We start from the raw sequence: 19422 nt of genomic DNA, 5'->3' as shown, positions 1-19422 counted from the left end.
GATTTATTCTTCTGCTAAATACAATTTGTGACATCACAATAAATTTTATTAGACAACTGCAGAAAAGTATAAAGAATAAAACAACAATCTCTCATTTGACCACCTCCCAGAATTATCAACTATATATAACACTCTGTCGTATTCATTTCTAATTATTTTGTTAAAGAAATGAAACTCCTGCCAGCCCCAGTATGATTCCCTTCCCCTCCAGCCTGAGGACACCATCCCTTAGATGAACTTGAGTTTTCTAATAACAACAAATTCTTACCTAGTAAAATAGTATGTTACCACAGCTCCTGCCACTGTCATCTGCTGACATGCTAGAATAAATTCACTGATCCAAATCAGGCCCACCACATGGTACCACCACATGTACTGCAGAGGCCCAGAAATTTTGAACTCCACAAAGCCTTGCTCATTCTGAACAGGACTGCCTAGGAAAATATCAAGGAAGGAAAGAAGAAGCACATGAAGTACAAATCCAGAAATACGGCAGTTAAATAGAAGGCAATAGGGCCCTACCCCAAGCCACAAACCTTCTGATCCGTATGGTATTTCATAAAGGGACAAAAATAACTATCACTTGAAAAGTTGTGAAATTAAGAATTGTACTATTATGCATTTTGATGTCCTCAAAAGCATCATATAAAGCTTTTAAAAGTTGTTCTATTTAATAAAATTCTTCTTATATTATCAATTATTTAGTTTAAGCATGAATTTTCAAACACTTCAGTTTTTTTCAAGACCTATTATTTATCCAATCATTATAGATTTCTTAGCAAAGTACAGAAATTATTATTATATTCAGTTGCTAAGTGTGTCTGCTGAATGGACAGATAAGTTACTTAGTTACATAAAAGTTTACTATCCTTATGATACTCTTTACAATTAGTTCCATTTAAGCTTAACCTTTGATATTCAGTATGGCTGTAAGAAAGTCTGAGTGTCTAACTATGAACTATATCATCACTTGGAGCTCTAGCTAGGGTCAGATCATTTCCAAACTAGAAATCCCAAGGAAGTAAGTAGATCCTTGGCTATACCTGGGATTTGAGGTAACTCCTGAGTGACATTGCATTCACTGGTTCATCTTAGAATGAATCTAAATGTCTGAGTCAGTACTGGAACTTACTTCAAATTCATGATCATTTCAAAATTAGAATGCAATTTCAGGCCTTCCCTGATCTAGACTTACATTGCTAGGATGTTCTAAAAAATCATGAATATGGGCTGGGCACGCTGGCTCACGCCTGTAATCCCAGCACTTTGGGAGGCCGAGGTGGATGGATCACATGAGGCCAGGAGTTCGACAGCAGCCTGGGCAACATGGAGAAACCCTGTCTCTACTAAAGATACAAAAATTAGCCAGGCATGGTGGTGCATACCTGTAGTGCCAGCTGCTCGGGAGGCTGAGGCAGGACAATTGCTTAAACCTGGGAGGCTGAGGTTGCAGTGAGCTGAGATCACACCACTGCACTCCAGCTTGGGTGACAGAGAGACACTCTGTCTCAAAAAAAAAAAAAAAAAAAAAAAAAAAAAAAAAAAAAAAAAGGGCCAGGTGCAGTGGCTCACGCCTATAATCCCAACACTTTGGGAGGCCAAGGCAGGCGGATCATGAGGTCAGGAGTTCCAGACCAGCCTGGCCAATATGGTGAAACCCCGTCTCTACTAAAAATACAAAAATTAGCCAGGCATGGTGGCATGTGCCTGTAGTCCCAGCTACTCAGGAGGCTGAGGCAGAAGAATCGCTTGAACCCAGGAGGTGGAGGTTGCAGTGAGCCAAGAGAGTGCCACTGCACTCCAGCCTGGGTGACAGAGCAAGACTCCGTCTCAAAAAAAAAAGATGAATATGAAGTAGGTTGTTGAGAAGCCATAACCACTACAAGTTCTGATGGCTATTGGACCTTCATCAACAAACGTGTGAAGAATTACCTCTCTGATGTTCTAAAATACTGGAATGCAAATCACGTTTGTCACTAAGAAAAAGAAGCCTATCTTCTTACCGGTAGTGCCAAGAAAAAGAAGTGTCATGATCCAGTACACCCAAAACAAGACAAGAGCAAAGAAAGTCCAGAAGGGTTGGAAGACTAGCAGTGGCAAGTGAATGAAGACCTTGCCAGCTACGTGGAACAAGGCGATGGTAAGAGCAACACGTTTGCGCATAACCAACATTATCAGGAATAAGATCACCTGTATGGAGAGAATGGTTTCAGTTATTATTATAAGTAGTGAAAACAGAAACCGAAAATAGTAGAAATTTTTAACATAACCCTTCAGCCCCAAACCTGGAGGTAGCATTCTTTGAATTTCAATAATATTTTATCAGTAAGTATCTCTCTTGCAATATTCATTGTCAATTTTATATTATGGTTACCAAGTGTCCTTTAAAGCAAAACATAAAAGGATTTCTCAACTTATTAATACATTCTAGAATTTTTTTCCTGTTCCCTTTGCCACTCATTATGAATCAAAACATACTGTCAGTCAAGATGAGACTCTTAATTTATTTAAACAGATATACCACAAAAACGAGGTTTTTATTTGTATCTTCCTTATTAGACCAACAGCTCCTTAAAAGTGGGATCTGTGTCAGATTCACCCTTTGACTCCTCCCACCCCCACGTCCCATCTTCAGCAGCAAATTGTACCTGAAATGAGATTTCATTCATATTTTGTTGTAATATCTGTATAACAATAACTAACAAATATCTTTTGGCACCAATGGTTTTACGATGGCTTTATTTTTTGTTTCTGATGCTCAATAAAAAGCTTGGGATTGCTCTTAGAAGTAGACTGATTTTTTTTCTTTTTTCAGAGAGAAGACGATGATGAACCAAAGGTATACATATAAATTATTTAACCACATATTAATTAGTAATTTTATTGCTTAATACCTAAGCAGCAAATCTCACACACACACACACACACACACACACACGCACACACACACACACACAAACACATATATATATTTTGGAGACAAGGTCTCAGTTGCCCAGGCTGTAATGCAGTGACACAATCATGGCTCAAGTGACCCTCCCACCTCTGCCTCCCGAGTAGCTGGGACCACAGGTGCACACCACCAGGCTCAGCTGATTTTAATTTTTTGTGAAGACAGGGTCTCACTATCTTGCCCAGGTTGGTCTAGAACTTGTGGACTCAAGTGATCCTCCTACTTCAGTCTCCCAAAGTGCTTGCATTATAGGCATAAGCCACTGTACCTGACCACACCTATATTTTTGAAATAACGCCATATTGTTAAATGAAAAGTTTGAAAGACAAATGGGAAGATAATTAGCGAACAAGTAAATGGAATGATATATTTTTTAACATACTTTTCTACAGTAAAGGGAACCATTTTTAAAAAGTAATTATCTTATAACAATAAGAAATATGTTCTTGTAAGCAAATGGTAATGTAAATATTCTAGGTGAAAATCTTCTCTCAAAAAGCAGACAGGGTAGAAAAAATGTTTCATCAAATAGCACTCATCCATGAGGGAAGCCTTCAAGAGACTTTTTAGTGTTTCACGCACTATGGCACAGAGATATTATCTACTGGAGATCAGGGTTAGGAATGCAAAAGCTAGATTTGAGTTTCTGCTCCATTAATGATCTCCTGCAAACAAAAACACAAAACCGAAAGACACGCCAAAGCCTAAACTCACTGTGAACACTGTAGCTGAAATGGCATAAATGAGGAGGGCCCGAAGATTGTCTTCAGCTATCTGAAGCTGCTCAGGAGTAACAGTTTCTTTGGGAGACCTTCTTTGCTTTGCATACAGCCACCATAGTACACCTGTGCCTCCTGGAGACAAAAGACCCAATTGTTAATGCAATAATTAGCATAAGAAAATGTGTAACATAAATTCTCAAGTTTCTTGACCCTTCCTACAGATCATCATGGGACTAATGCAGTGACAATCCATTTGGCTGGGAAGTACATAGCTATAACTTTTTGCCAGCATAAAGAAAGTGTCCATTGCTCTATTATCATCCTCCACATTAAGCACTTATAAATCCTTCAGTGTATCAAATAAGCTTCCTTCAAATGTATTTATTATTGACTATGAAGCTAAGAGCGAGCCAGTAGAAACATACACCCCTGACAGGAATTGATCACAAAGAAAGAGCCTCAGCATTTAAGCTGAGGAGGCTGGAGGAAGGAAATAAGCATCACAGAAAACATCAATGAAGCTTAAAGAGGGCAAGGATCTTCTCTGTTGTACTCATCACAGATACCTCTGTGACTTGCACTGACACAGTAATGCAGTTGATTAAGTATTTGTACAATGAATAAATGCAAATCAAAAGAACAGTTCCCACCAAAGGGAGGAACAAAGAGGAAATCTCTGATAGTGGTGGGTGCTAGGGACGAGCATTTTTAAATCTCCAACACCAGTTGAGAGATTCAAAGAACAAGACTGAAGAGGGAGACAAACCTACCTCCACATATGAGAGTTGACTTATATACCTACATTCAACCCATTCAGCAAACATTTTGAATGCTACAGCACCTATTGTTCTAGCTGGAGATGGAACAGTAAACAAAGCCAAGTCCTTACTCTTGCTGCTCATGGAACTTATATAATAATAGGGAAACAAAAAAATAAGAAAACAAGGAAAAATACAGTATATTAAGCCTAAAGAAAAAACGATCTCCTGGTAAGAAGGATATAGAGTGTTTGGGTAGGGAAAGCTTTGCAATTTTATATAAGATGGGTAAGCAAGGCCTCACTGGTATTAGTAAGATGATATCTGAGCAACGGAATCAAAGACAGAGAGCAATCTATGACACTATCTAAGGAAAGAGTGTCCCCGGCAAAGTTCAAAGAGAATGAGGTAGAACCATGCCTAGTATGAGAGAAAGAAGACCATTGTGGCTACTGCAATGAACAATGCGGAAAGTGGTAGAGATGTGGGTAGAGAGGTAGCTGTGGACCAGACCACACTGTAAGGCCTTGTAGGTCACAGTGAAAAAATGGATGATTCAGAGTAGAGATATGTGTGTGTGTGGCTGATATGATAAATGTCTGGGAAATAAAAAACTGAAGTAAAGTCTATGTATATCAACATCTGCACTCAAGAGTTAATGAGGACAAAGGCAAATTCCATTACCTATTTGTTGGCAAATACCAAGTACAAATTTTCCATCTGTTGAAGAGGAGGAAACATATCAAAACTACCAGAAACTGGTGAAAAACATTTTAGAGCAAGGAGAATGTTTCCATTTTGAAGTCTTGCAGGTACAAGAAAATTGTTTGTAAAAATGCTTAATATATTCAGAAAATGGAAGAAAATATGTTACCTACATACAGAAATGAATTATAGGAGAAAAGCTGAAGTTAAAAAAATAGGATGAAATTGAAATAATGATGTCAAGGAGGAAGCTGTTCACAATAGCCGTGGTAGACAGTATTTATTATTAAAATTTAAATTTGTGTTAGGAACTGTGATAAGTCCTTTATAGATGTGATCTAATTTAATCATCACAACACTATTAATATCTAGAGTTTTAAAGTTTTGTCTAATTCTGAATCTTAATTAAATTTGCCTATGATCTTTTGGGGGAATCTTTCAATTCTGAAATTTTTTATTTCTGCATTTGATTATTGTTTCTGTTCCATTGGTTTTTTTCTCCTAAGGTCATTGTTTATTCTTCTGCTATCATCTAACTTACCAGCTTACTTTTTTGGTAATTTTCCTTTACATTCAGGAAGACTTCTTCAAATTTATTTCCAAATAACGGATTTAATTTTCCTTACTAGCAGTTCTGTACTACTTTATGGAAGAAGGACCAGTAGTTCCTACTAAAACTAGTCCAGGAAAACGTAAATGTAAATATAATTATAAAAGTTTTTAAGGCAAAGATAAACAAGATTTTTAAAAAGATACAGCAGGTGAAAGTAATATTTTAACTTTAATTATAACCTGAGTACAAAAGCTCAGACTATTTAACAAGGGCGAAAAGTGGGAGGGAGCAGAAGAGAGTAGGGGATGAAAGGAAGGAAAGTTTATGTTAAATTTAAGGGAGGCAGGGGAGAACTCAACATATATCATCTTATTTCTTTTTTTTTTTTTAATTTTATTATTATTATACTTTAAGTTTTAGGGTACATGTGCACAATGTGCAGGTTAGTTACATATGTACACATGTGCCATGCTGGTGTGCTGCACCCATTAACTCGTCATTTAGCATTAGGTATATCTCCTAAAGTTATCCCTCCCCCCTCCCCCCATCCCACAACAGTCCCCAGAGTGTGATGTTCCCCTTCCTGTGTCCATGTGTTCTCGTTGTTCAATTCCCACCTATGAGTGAGAATATGCGGTGTTTGGTTTTTTGTTCTTGTGATAGTTTACTGAGAATGATGATTTCCAATTTCATCCATGTCCCTACAAAGGACATGAACTCATCATTTTTTATGGCTGCATAGTATTCCATGGTGTATATGTGCCACATTTTCTTAATCCAGTCTATCATGGTTGGACATTTGGGTTGGTTCCAAGTCTTTGCTATTGTGAATAATGCCGCAATAAACATACGTGTGCATGTGTCTTTATAGCAGCATGACTTATAGTCCTTTGGGTATATACCCAGTAATGGGATGGCTGGGTCAAATGGTATTTCTACTTCTAGATCCCTGAGGAATCGCCACACTGACTTCCACAAGGGTTGAACTAGCTTACAATCCCACCAACAGTGTAAAAGTGTTCCTATTTCTCCACATCCTCTCCAGCACCTGTTGTTTCCTGACTTTTTAATGATTGCCATTCTAACTGGTGTGAGACGGTATCTCATTGTGGTTTTGATTTGCATTTCTCTGATGGCCAGTGATGGTGAGCATTTTATATCATCTTATTTCTGACTTTAATAATCACAGTAGTCTGAAGAATATTTTCTGAAAACAACTGTAGAAGTGAAAATGTAATGTATACCATCAAAGCAAGGGTGAAGATAACCAAAGAAAACATAGTTCGTGTAGCAAAGAGAGAAAACAAGAAAGAATGAATTTCAAGAAAGACAGAACAGATGAGAACAGTAAGACCAAACATACCAGTGAAGATTATAAATGTAATGAGAACAAATTCCATTACTAAAAGGTTTCATATTCAGCTGGTAAAATTTAACTATATATGTTCATATACATATGCATAGAAAAAAGGTCTGGACTTCAAATGCCAAAAGTGATGAAATGAGGGGAGGGGCAAATATAATTATGAGAAATTTTAAGGCAAAAATTAACAGTCTTCCTTGAAGATATAGCTTGTGAAAATAAAATTTATTTTCTTCTTTATATTTCTATTTTCTACCAAAGTAGTTAAAAGGCTGAGGTAGAAAACAAAGAAATAAATAGCTTACCAAGTGAACCGAGTATGACCAGAATCGTTAAGATCCACACAAGTACTCTTGATATGTACCTGATTATCACCATCAAAATCATGGATAGAACTGCAGGGAAAATAGAGAACATATAGAATATTATTTGAAAATGCAGGTAAATATAAATGAAAACCCTTTAAATGGCTGCTTTTTTCCCCAGGGAAATAATCTGTTGCTATTGACCACAATTTAGATAAGGAAGGAAACTAGCCGCTGTTGTATTTGACTTTGCTACCTGTACCACTTAAATAGCATCACTCGAAACCAAAGTCACCTGACTGTGGGTTTATAAACTACAGAAAAAAATACATGCAAATGCACATGGTGACTCAAAAACAGCACAAGACTGTTGTGGATTCACCACGGGGAAGACATCAGACATGCAAACATACATGCCAGCACACAAAGTGTAGAGAATGACATGTCGGTGACAAGAAAAATTACTGCACATAGACAGAGATCAGTTAAATTAGGAGCTACGCTTTATTGAGTAATCTATGTATTTCAGGAGCAACTAACTTCTCTGACAGTCAGTCAAGAAGCTAAATGGCATCTTATCCTTTTCTGGGTATTTCTCCTCTAGAACTCCAAAGGATGGTCTGACCCTGTGGAATAACATCCTGAAGCCTACTATGGCCGAACTTCCTCTGTCTAATTTCTCAACTGAGGTCAGGGGTCCCAGGTGAGGAGACCTTCCTCAAAAAGGAGCAAAGCTGTTTGAGTTATACAGCCAGTTCTTCTACCTGCCCCAAGCTAAATCTGATGTTCTATAATCCTGAGTAAAACTCTTAAAGAAGAAAGGAAAGATTTAACCCTTGCATGGGAAATACGTTTCTGAAATAATAATTTATAAATTTCTTAATTATCTAAAGGCCCATTCCACAAACAAATGAACAAAGATTTTTTAAGTTTATACTACACTCTTAAGCCTCAAAAGAGAATCATTCTAATAAAAAATAGAATTCTGATGGCTTAACATTATTGGCACTATTTTTTAATTGGATCTTTAGTTTTTGGTTAAAGTTTTAACTATTTCAAAAACCAAATAATTTTGATACAAAGCTAGACTAACAGTTAAGTTTCTTTGGGCCACTTGCAAAGCCAAATAAATGGTTGGGATTTGTGTCTAGGTAACATTATTAAGGTACTCACTTTTGCAATAAATGTACAGGAACCAAAAACAGATGGGAGCCTTTCAAATATCACAGAAATAGATTTTCATATGGACAGCATTATTTCAATTGAGTCAAGTACTACCTAAGCAAAAAGAAAATACTCTCTAATGACAGGAAAGATGGAAATACAGCTTGTATCTTCTCAATGGCTATAATTGTTAACAGGCATAAATACTAAGTTTACTTATATAATGAAATAGCTGTTGGTTCCTACCATAGCTTACTTCTCCCAACTAAGAAGGCCTATACATTCTGATAAGGTACATATAGTTCTAGAATAATATAGGGAGTTTTAATCTTGAAAATAACATTTTTGTTTGATTTATTATCCATTTATTGACTAGAAAACTCAGTGGCTAATAGGTGGAGATTTCCTAATTTTTCCAGCAATACAGTGATACTATGCACTGTAGCAATGAAAAAAAAATTACATACTTCAAAAGTAATCTATCAGAAATCTATGTTCTTAGATGGGAATATATAAGAGAATATGTTGCCTCCTTTATAAGTAAATATACCTTTTAGGAATCATAACTAAAAACAGAGGGTTGTTGATTCATTAAAAGAAGCCTCCTGCTATCATATTAAAGTAGCTATAGACTTAGTAACCAATGTTTGGGAAAACACCAGTTTTCTCCAATGAAAGAAAAAAAGAAGGGAATGAGTTTCAGATATATATACATACTTATATGTACATATTCTTAACTATATATAATCTGAAACAATGATTTTGGCTATGGGAAGTTAAACATTTTACAAGTATCCCCAGTTGTATTCATATTTTGGCTAAAAGACAAAACAGTCTTCTACTGCAATACTATGCAATAGCTAATAATGAGAAAAACAATTACCTAGTGATAACAAGCAAAGTCCCAATATAATTTCTTTGCTGGTCATTACTCCACTAATCAGCCTGTGTAAGACACTATTGTCACTGACAAAGGTGATCAGGGCCTCTGCAAACTTGGCATAGCAGGAAATGTTCACAGGAGCACAGCGATGGAAGAATGGAATAGGTGCACTGGTGACACAAGAAAAAAAAATCAGAAAAAAAATTACTCCTACTTAATATAAATGCCACATCAAACACACAAATGAAAGGTGAATATGGCTGCAATACTCTCCACCCTCCACACATCATTATGGGAGCTAAGAGCTGTGTGCTTAATGCTATGAGGATGACTGTCATGGGTAGTGATGCAAATCTTACCACAAGCCTTATCAAAGAGGGTGGAGTGCATGTTCCAACAGAAGACATTACCCTCCCCTTCTGAAAAGAAACGCACACACACACACACACATACACACACACAACTACCAAAAGCAAAACCAAACACTTAAAACTCCTTAGCCTGCACATCTACCAGTCAAAGGGCAGATGACAAAACTTACAAACACATACTTTATTGAACTGAAAATGAATTTTTGCCATAAGCGATTTAAAAATAAAAAGCACGTGCTTTTACTTGAAATGTGCCACCATTAAGAGAATGTTTCCTCTAACAAAACAGCATACAAAATCTCAGATTAATAAAGGTGTTTACAGCATAAGCTTAATACCTCTCATATAAACAAAGTCATGCTGAGACATCAACAAACAGCGTAATAGGCAGCTATTTAAAACAGTAACCATGAGTACTAATATATGGAAATGCTTATAATGTAATAATAGAAGGGGAAAAGTATATCTAATGTGATATCTCTGCATAAAAGATTACACATAATCATGAGAACAGAAAATAATTAACAAGTGAAAAATACTGGACTTGTTAGGATCACAGAATTCTGGGCTATTTTCCTTTTATCAGTTACTATTAATCTAAGATTATCTGTGTCTAAAAAGATGTAAAATAACGAATTACTTAGTCATTTATATTAGGCTTACATGGACTGAAACTTTTACTTGTGAAAGACTACAGCTATGTGTAAACTGTGACATTAATCTGGTTTGTTACAACATGGTTCAACTTCTGAGAGGATAGTATACACTAATCAATGAGAGATTTTAAACAAAGAACTACGAATATGCCTTTGGTTGTGATTTACTCGGATTCTACGAGAGCCATACGTATGTCCATGCATAAATACACACTTATATGTGCATTATGTTAAAATTTAGCCATCGTTAACGTGAATCCCACATTTCCAGAATTGTTCTTATAACTTTTTTTAAATGGTATCCATGAAAACATGTTCATAGAACTTTAAGTCCCAGCTACAACTACATTTTTAACTGGAATGATACAAATGTGTTCTCAGTCTTGGTTGGCACTGTATTTTGGTCCAATGAGTGGATAAAATTACATGGTTGGGCACTACAAGGTTTGTAATCTCAGCAAAGCAACTTTGTATGACCTGAAGCAAAACACTATCCTTGTTTCCTTCCTCGAAAAATGTTTCTTTTCAAATAAGAATATAAGCACACTATGTATCAGTTTCCCTTAAATGTTAGTAAATGAGCACCACTGGTGGTAAGAATGAGTAACATCTTCCATGCTGTCATATTTGGTGGAACGTTAAAATAATATAATTTTAAAGATCTAGCCTTGCCTTAGTCTTGCTTTAGTAAATATATCAAAAAATGATAACATAACAATATGACATGAATATTCATTTTTTAAAATTGCCTCTTGGATCCCTGTGTATTTGTGTCAACCTCCAAAATGGTATTAGTGAAAGTTAATGCCAAAGGTTTGATATTGTATCAGAAAGCGCAGGAAGCCAGAGCATTCTAAGAAATGCTTGAATTATAGGTATTCAAATCATTGTTTTTTTTAACCAAAAAGTGCTTCACTAATGATGCAAAAAGATATTAAATTATAGAATACCTTTAAGTGAAGTAGATTTAGTTAAAAATATTATGAGAATCAAAAAGGATTAACTGTAAATTTCTAAGTCAATAGAAGCTGATTTGTGACAGAAACCTTTAAACTGACAACTTTGTCATGATGAAGCTTCTTTTTTGATGTTGTCTAGATGCCATCTCTACAAGTTAATGTCTCTGCCTAAGGACCCTTCTAACCGTATTTTTAAAATAAAGCCTGGTTCTCTATCCTTCAAAACTAAAATCCTCTCGTTTCATGATTATCTATAACTCCATCCTCTTTATTTATTACCCTATCATGTGATTTAGTCTCTGTTTAACTCACTTGCCTCCAACCTTGAACATAAAATATATTCACTTAAGGATACTGATGTCTTTTTCTTGTTTTCAGTACCCACTATTTTTCTCAGCCCTGCCTTCCTGTTTTCTTTTTCCTGCTAGGCAACTATAAAAGCCCCAATTCTTCTAACCTTGCACCCTGCCTGTAACTCCATCTCTCTCTCTTACTTTCTCCATTGGTTAGCTGAAAGAGTAGGAGTAAGCACTCTGTAAGTCTCTTCAGATCATCATCATCATCATCCAAGAGGGCACCCATAAATCGATGATACAAAATTATATAGGAACAGGATGCCCAATATGTTCAGTGTTTTTTTTCTTTTCAAATTTAGGATGAGAATAGATTATTTTAAAAGAGAATGACCAGAACTCTCAAAATGAAAATCCTTCATTTTTATTTAGGAGGAAATGCTGGGTAATATCTGCCCTGAACTTAACCTTTCAAACATTTTTACAGTTTATTAACAGTTGGCCAACTGGAAAAAACACTTTTTTAAGTATTCTTCAAAGAACCGGAGCAAAATAACAACAGTCCTTTGCACCAAAATTCAATCGATGTCAGTTAAAAAAAAAACAACAACCTGATGCTCTAAATTTAAAGGTATAAAATTAGCACATGCTGATTAACTACATTGTCTAGCTGATAGTCAAAATCTGTTCCTAGTAGTAATGAGTAACAAAAATAGAAGGCAAACATAAGAAGAAATAATATATAGGCACATTATTCAAAAATAAGATGAAATACTTAGCTTTAAAGTAAAAAGCACTAGATTCCCTTGTTTGAAATCTAAACAAACTAGATTTCCTTATTTGTCATTCTTTTTCTCAACTTTTCCCCAAACAAAAACAACTCTGCTAGCCACAGGGTTTTGATACTTGAATTGTTTTCTTATAAAAAAAAATTAAGTATTAATCATGTCATTGAAATGGTTTGTTTTATATTTTAGCATTTAAATCCCATGTGATTTAATGAATTTAGGTGGAGGTGAATTCACCGATTTCATATACCTCTGAGAAAATAATACTTTTGAGGAGCTAGTATTATGAGATCATTTCTACTTTAGTATCTTACCTAAATGACACATTTTGTGCTTCTTAATTAAAAGGACAAGCATAAAGTATTCTATATACAGTAAGTTTTTCTACCTTCCACCAAATATTGAATCTTTAAGTCGATGTAGTCACATTAGGAAGTGATGCTGTTTTACTTGCTGAAGCAGTCAACAAGAACAAAATGAACTTATAATGAATCTTTTAAAAATTTTTACATTAGTCCCTCATATGAAAATTATATCTTACCTTGGCAAACATACTGTCCATTTACCTTTAAGTTCAGATCATCACAGTTAATAAGCTCCCTAAAGTATGATGACAAACAATGCCTAATACCACTTGCCCATTTGCCTTCACAAGAAGGCAGGGGTCTGCATCTCATATAATTACTTTAGAACCTCAGGTTATAAATAAACAATTACACATGATTTCTAGCCAAAGTTTTATTTAAGTAAGTATAACAATAAAGTATTCTGGCAATATCTCTATAGTACAGTAAAGGCAGGAATTACGAGTCTAAATATGGAGTGGTGTTTCTTTTTTCTCTTCTTTCCCCCTTTTTAAAACATTTTTATTATTCATTTATTTATGTTTTATAGAGAGAGAGGGTCTTGTTATGTTGCTCAGGCTGGTTTTGAACTTCCAGACTCAAGCGATCCTTCCACTTTGGTCTCCCAGAGTGTTGGGATTACAGGCATGAGCCACTGTGCCCAGCCTTCTTTCACTCCTATACTCTGTTGTTGTTGAACACTCACTGTGGTATAGACTACAACATCCTGGATTCAAATTCCAATTTGCAACAGTTAGTTGTATGGCTTTAGATAACCTCTCTCATCTTCTTTTTCCTCATCTACAAATTGGGGGCAATATCTTGACAGATTTTTGTGAAGGTTAAATGAGATAATATATATGAGAGATACTGTGGGATAGCTGGCACGTAGTAGATGATTTGTAAGTGTTAATTTATCCTTGAATCCTCCATTGAAAAATATGAACAGATAACATTTTCTTCTTGGTTATTAATTTCTTTCTTTCTTTCTCTCTTTTTTTGAGACAGGGTCTTGCTCTGTTGCCCAGGCTGGAGTGCAATGGCACAATCTTGGCTCACTACAATTCCACCTCCCAGGTTCAAGCGATTCTCATGTCTCAGCCTTCTGAGTAGCTGGGATTACAGGCATGCACCACCATGCCCAGCTAATTTTTGTGTTTTTGGTAGAGACGAGGTTCTACCATGTTGGCCAGGCTGGTCTCAAACTCCTGGCCTCGAGCAATCCACCTGCCTTGGCCTCCCAAAGTGCTGGGATTACAAGCATAAGCCACTGCATCTGGCCTTTGGCTATTAATTTGTCATCTCTACATTATTGTATCATTAATTCCCCAGCACCTAGTAACCTTTCTGGCATCCAGAGGTGCCCAAATACATGATGAATAAACTGAATTTATGTAATTTGTTTCTACTATTGCTGTTTTCTCTGGCTATTTCTAAAAGCACTGTAAGCATACCGGCTAGCTATTTCCCATATTGCCACCATGGTTGGCATTTTCACCTATAGAGAGTTATGAATTTGGATAAAATACAACTCTTTCTAGGCATTTGTTTTTAAAATTCAAAAGCTTTTAGGAATGGTAATCATCTGGTTATTATATGTCACTAATGCTTCATTGAAAATTAGTTTACAAATGCTTTTTTCTAAAACAGGTGCTGCTTTTAGCTGTAGAAGGCCCCTGGATTCCCAAGAAAGATGGGCCAAAAGAAGAGGTTCTAGACGTTTAAAGAAATACCTCCTAAGTCAAGGGCCAAGCACACAGATGTTTAATTACACTGTTTTTATATTATCTTGTTTAAGTCTTACAATTCCTTGAGGGGAATATGACTATTCCCACTTCACACATGAGGAAACTTGGTTTACAGAGAGGTTAAGAGACTTGCTCAGGGTGACAAACAGAAAGTAATTATATGGAATTCACCCCAGACTTATCTCAAAGTTCACGTCCTTCTGTCCCAGTAGTATGCTCCTAGAAGGACACCAAAAGAGATGTGAAGGATGCTGAGGGGTACTTGCCTGCCTCATAGTTTTGCCTGGTGCTGGTCTTTTGCCATTAAAAAAAGTCACCAAAAACATAGTCCCTACTAGACTACGAGTTTAAAGACAGAGACTAGGTCTTACTCATCTTTGGAGACTTGGTATCTAATACAACGATGGGTGGAATGGGGTGATGCCCCAAGTCTTTTTATTAAAACAAATTTATTCTTATTCTCAGATCCTTTCAGTTTGTTTATCTAATACTATATAGCTCTGGTATTTACAAGATTTGCCTTCTTTCTATCAAATGTTCTTCTCTTTTACTTTCCAACTGGCTTAGTTCAGACAAAAGTGATAACATACTTAGACTGTGATGTACTAAAATAAGTAAAACATAAGGATCTTTAAACACAGCATAAACACAGCATGCAGTCAGTTTTCAGATGGTATAGGTTCAGCACTGCATTTTAGATTAGTGAGATATTAGATGATGACCTTGTTAGAAGCCATTTCTGTCCATCTCTAAAATCTTCTCCCCTAATACTATTCTTTGTCTTCCAGTGAATACCCCTAGGACATTGTGAGATGCATGTGTGTACCAAAAACTGGAAAACCTAAAATAACCAGGAACAGGCAGTCCTCAACATAGTGGCATCAGAGGTCAGAGGCAGGGAAGGATGTGCAGGATGAGCTGAGCTGCCCCCACCTGACAACCTGCCCCCACCTGACATCCTGCCCCCATTACACAGGAGCAGAGACCTCCCTCTCACACCCAGGCTTTCTGGCTATCCTGTCATAATATGTTTTAAATCTTGAGAGCATGATTCTATATTCAAAGAATATATTTAAAACAGACTTTACCAGTTGGATAGATAAGGGTATAGAGCTTTTCTCATTTTTATATGGATAAATTTTCTCCTAAGACTATTCAAAGGATCCCCTTTTCTTTACTGCCACAGCCTCCCTAATATTCTCAATTTATATGAATGTAATCTCTGTAGCTGTTGGTTTAAGGCCATAATTTGTAGGTCTCTCTTACTATCTTTTAAAATAGTCCCTTTAGTTTTATGTCTACAGGCTTTAAATTTTGATTTTTCAATAGCAACTTGACAAGATTAATGAGCTGAAAATATATTTAACTGATATATCTTTTTTCTACTTTCAACAGAAAATTTCAAATTCAAGTTAATAAAACCCAAGTTACACCCATAAGTAATCCAAAAGAAAGTAGACATGAGTCTCAAAATTTTTTATACAACAGCTTCCTATAATATATTGAGATACAATTAAAGTGGCCTCAAGTACATTTTCCTGGAGAAGTTGACTCATGTTACACATAGTTGGCAATGTACGCTAAGGTTGTGATCTGACCAATACTCCAAAGTGTGTGGGGGTGTGTGTGTGCACAAATATACATACACACACATACAGATACATATACCTACCTAATTCTGAGCATATATTTTACAACGCTTGATAATTCATTTCCTTTCAAAAAATCTATTTATAATTTTAAATGTTGCTTTACTTATCACTACTTTGAGATCCTTCCAAAGAACATTTCTTGTTTCATCTTTGTATCCATTATGCACAGTAGGTACTTAATAATAAATGTTTGTTGAAGAAGACCTTGGATAAGATATAGCAAACAACCTAATACAGAGAATGTTACTTTAAAAATATAACCTGAAAGAAACTATGGGGAATAATCACTGGCAGACTTCCTAAATTTACAAAGTAAATTTAAAACAATCTCAGTAAATATTACCAGGATAAATCAAAAAAACTCTTTGGAGATTGTGAGACTTGGTTTCTAAGTTTGTTGCAGATTTTACAGCAATTCAGTGCTTTTGTGCACTTAAAAATTTTGGCATGAAAATAAAAACAAAAAAAACAAGCCCCTGAAAGAAATTTAAAATATCTCAGAACAAGAAAAGTTGGTTGCCTATGTGTTGTTTTTAAATATTAAATATATAATGTCATTTCTATTGCTACTTTAAAATTTTTTTGTATAAAAGTATTGGACCTGGCCAACAGGTATCAAATGACTATTTTCTCAGAATAACATATATTGTTTAAAATTTACCTACAAAAACAACAGTCACAAGTTAACAACTTTGCAATAAAATTTACCTCGCTGGAACTGGTAGTTTGGGGCAGAGAACAGAAGATTTTGGAGATGTAGTGTATTCAGAAGGCTTTAGGTTGTAGCTACATAGTGCTGAACCTGTTGAAAGAAAAATTATACATTAGCTGGCAGAACAGTCTGAAAAAATTCTCTTACTATTCATTTTAATTTTGTATTATTCAACATATGCAACTTTCCAAACATTATAGAATTCATAAAATTCTGATTTGATCCATATTATAAGTCCTCAATCATTTAAAACTGATTCTTCTCTAAAATTACTATTAATGTAATTCATGTACAAATTTTAATTAATATTAAAGGTAATAATAATAAGTACTAGAACTACCTTTATTGAGTGTCAGGTTCTCTGCAAGATGACATTTATGTATTATACAATTTACTATAATTCTATCAGGCAGGTATTATTAAGCCTACTTTAGAGAGAAGGAAATACAGGCTAAGAGATAAGGTAAATAACTTGCCTAAGAACACAGAGCTAGTAGGAGTAGAACTGGGATTAAACACCACATCTCTTTCACTACAAAGCCTGTGCTCAACTACATATTATGACTGTTTTTCCTATACTTTCCATTACTAAATGTTTACAATTACTGCATATAACACATGTAAATTAAGATAATACATTACTTATTTAAAAAGCAGGAAACATTCCTAACTGTAAATAAACTGAACAAATTGATAAAACTGATAAATTGATAAAAGTGATTCCTAGTTTTCAGAGTTTAAGACAGCTTAAATTCAACTTTAGATTGGTTATGCAAAAAAATTAATTTTTCTGATTATATGGCCAACACATATCTAATATATGTAAAATGTACACAATGTAAAATTTACATAATACCTTTATGTATTATATAATTTACTATAACTCCATAAAGCTGGTATATACATTGATTTCCTTAGTATAGAAAATTGAGATGGATACAGTCCACTAAATCCAATATAAGTCTTATTTTCCTGATCCGTTAATTTTAAAATACAGCAACTAGAATACTGGAAGGTTCATTATATAATATATTTCTAAGTGAGGAGACCCAGGCTCCAGTTCTAATTTTGCTGCATTTCATCACATAAACTATTTATATTTGATTAACTGATGTTCCTACCAGATTACTAATTTGGTCAAATACTTTATTATTAAATAAACAGAATAGCTTTGCATTTGTATTATGATGATACTGAACTTTTATATTGTACCACCATAGAAAAAGCTTAAAATATAATGTGAACAGCAGACTGCAACACTGAGTTAATTATGGAAAAGGCATGTGACCATATGAGAAGGAACTGGAAGGGAATATAGAAAAAAGAATATAGCTTGATTTAATGGGACAACAAAATTGGGAGCAAATTTATTTCATTTATATCTTGTCCTATCAATCAAAATAATTTTTAGAAAGGCACAAACCACCATTTAATTTAGCAATGCTGCCCCAAACCAGCAAAAAACCTAAGTGATTAAATATGTGAGCCTTAATAGCATACTGAAATGAGTGCATGTAGCATATATTTTATATAACAATAATCTGAGTAATCTGACAATGCAAAATATTTTTAAGGCGATAATTACAAGTTACATGGCACTGTTCTTCAAGCTTTTTAAGCTTAAGGTAGGCTCAATAAGAAACTAAGTTTTAAAAATTGTGCTTGACTATTCTTTTCCATTTTAATGATCTATTTTTTAAAAAGCTAAGCATGAATATTAAATATTTAACTCTTCTAAGAGTACTGTCTTTCATACTTGAATATAATGCCACTAGATTACATTTATAGCAATTTTGCAGAAAACATGACAACAATGGCAAGCAAACATTTTAGACTAGTCCTGAAATAGCCAGGAGTCCTAGTATAGAATTGCTCATGAAAAATAGCAACTGTGCCAATAAGTGCAGAGCACCCAATGTGATTATCAACTTCCTGATCTGAATTGTCAACTTATTTCTTTCAGAGTCCAAGATGGAATCGATTTGCACAAAACAAAAGGCCCTAACTAAAGCACTTTGTGTCAGTGTTGCCAAATACACTGCTTCATCTGAATTCAGTTAGCATAATCTCTATCCCCACCCTTCTTCATTTAAAAAAGGAGGTCAGCAGGTGCAACGGAGTTCAATTTTATAAATACTTTCCCAGGATAATACTCAATGAGAGGATAATAGCCTTATCTCTGATGGTATTCCGGGACACACGCCAGTACTAAATAGATCCTGTACTAAATAGATTAAAGGAAAAAGATCTTTACAATTTGTTAGTAGTAATAATCATAAGAAACCTTATACTGCTTCCTGCTCAAAGGGTTGATGAACAGAGAAGCCTCAATGAAGAACATTAAAACAATGCAGTAACGGCAAACATTTTACAACTGTTTTTCTTTTCATGTTCATTAGCTAAGGCATTTTCAGTTAACATTTTGAAGGTAGTATTTTTTTTTTTTCAGTGAAAGTATAAAAAATACTTAGCACAAGAGGTTTGGATATAACC

The 19422-nt window shown here is 35.0% G+C and overlaps 1 protein-coding gene across 3 annotated transcripts in view; it reads right to left on the bottom strand.

Moving 5' to 3' along the window:
• Nucleotides 1-19422, bottom strand: part of SLC44A1 (solute carrier family 44 member 1) — a 199439-nt gene that overhangs the window by 78734 nt on the left and 101283 nt on the right. For all 3 annotated transcript variants that reach the window (XM_054501834.2, XM_054501835.2, XM_054501833.2), the window contains exons 5-10: nt 16926-17019; nt 9407-9576; nt 7360-7449; nt 3668-3807; nt 2004-2190; nt 269-434 (exon numbers count right to left, since the gene is read on the bottom strand). In XM_054501834.2, coding sequence (XP_054357809.1) covers nt 269-434; nt 2004-2190; nt 3668-3807; nt 7360-7449; nt 9407-9576; nt 16926-17019 — 847 coding nt within the window. The remainder of the gene's footprint in view (nt 1-268; nt 435-2003; nt 2191-3667; nt 3808-7359; nt 7450-9406; nt 9577-16925; nt 17020-19422) is intronic.

This window comes from Pongo pygmaeus, chromosome 13 (genome assembly GCF_028885625.2).
Source record: "Pongo pygmaeus isolate AG05252 chromosome 13, NHGRI_mPonPyg2-v2.0_pri, whole genome shotgun sequence".
Lineage (NCBI taxonomy): Eukaryota > Metazoa > Chordata > Mammalia > Primates > Hominidae > Pongo > Pongo pygmaeus.
The sequence above is the reverse complement of the archived record's forward strand: the minus strand, read 5'-3'. Positions and strand labels throughout refer to the sequence as shown.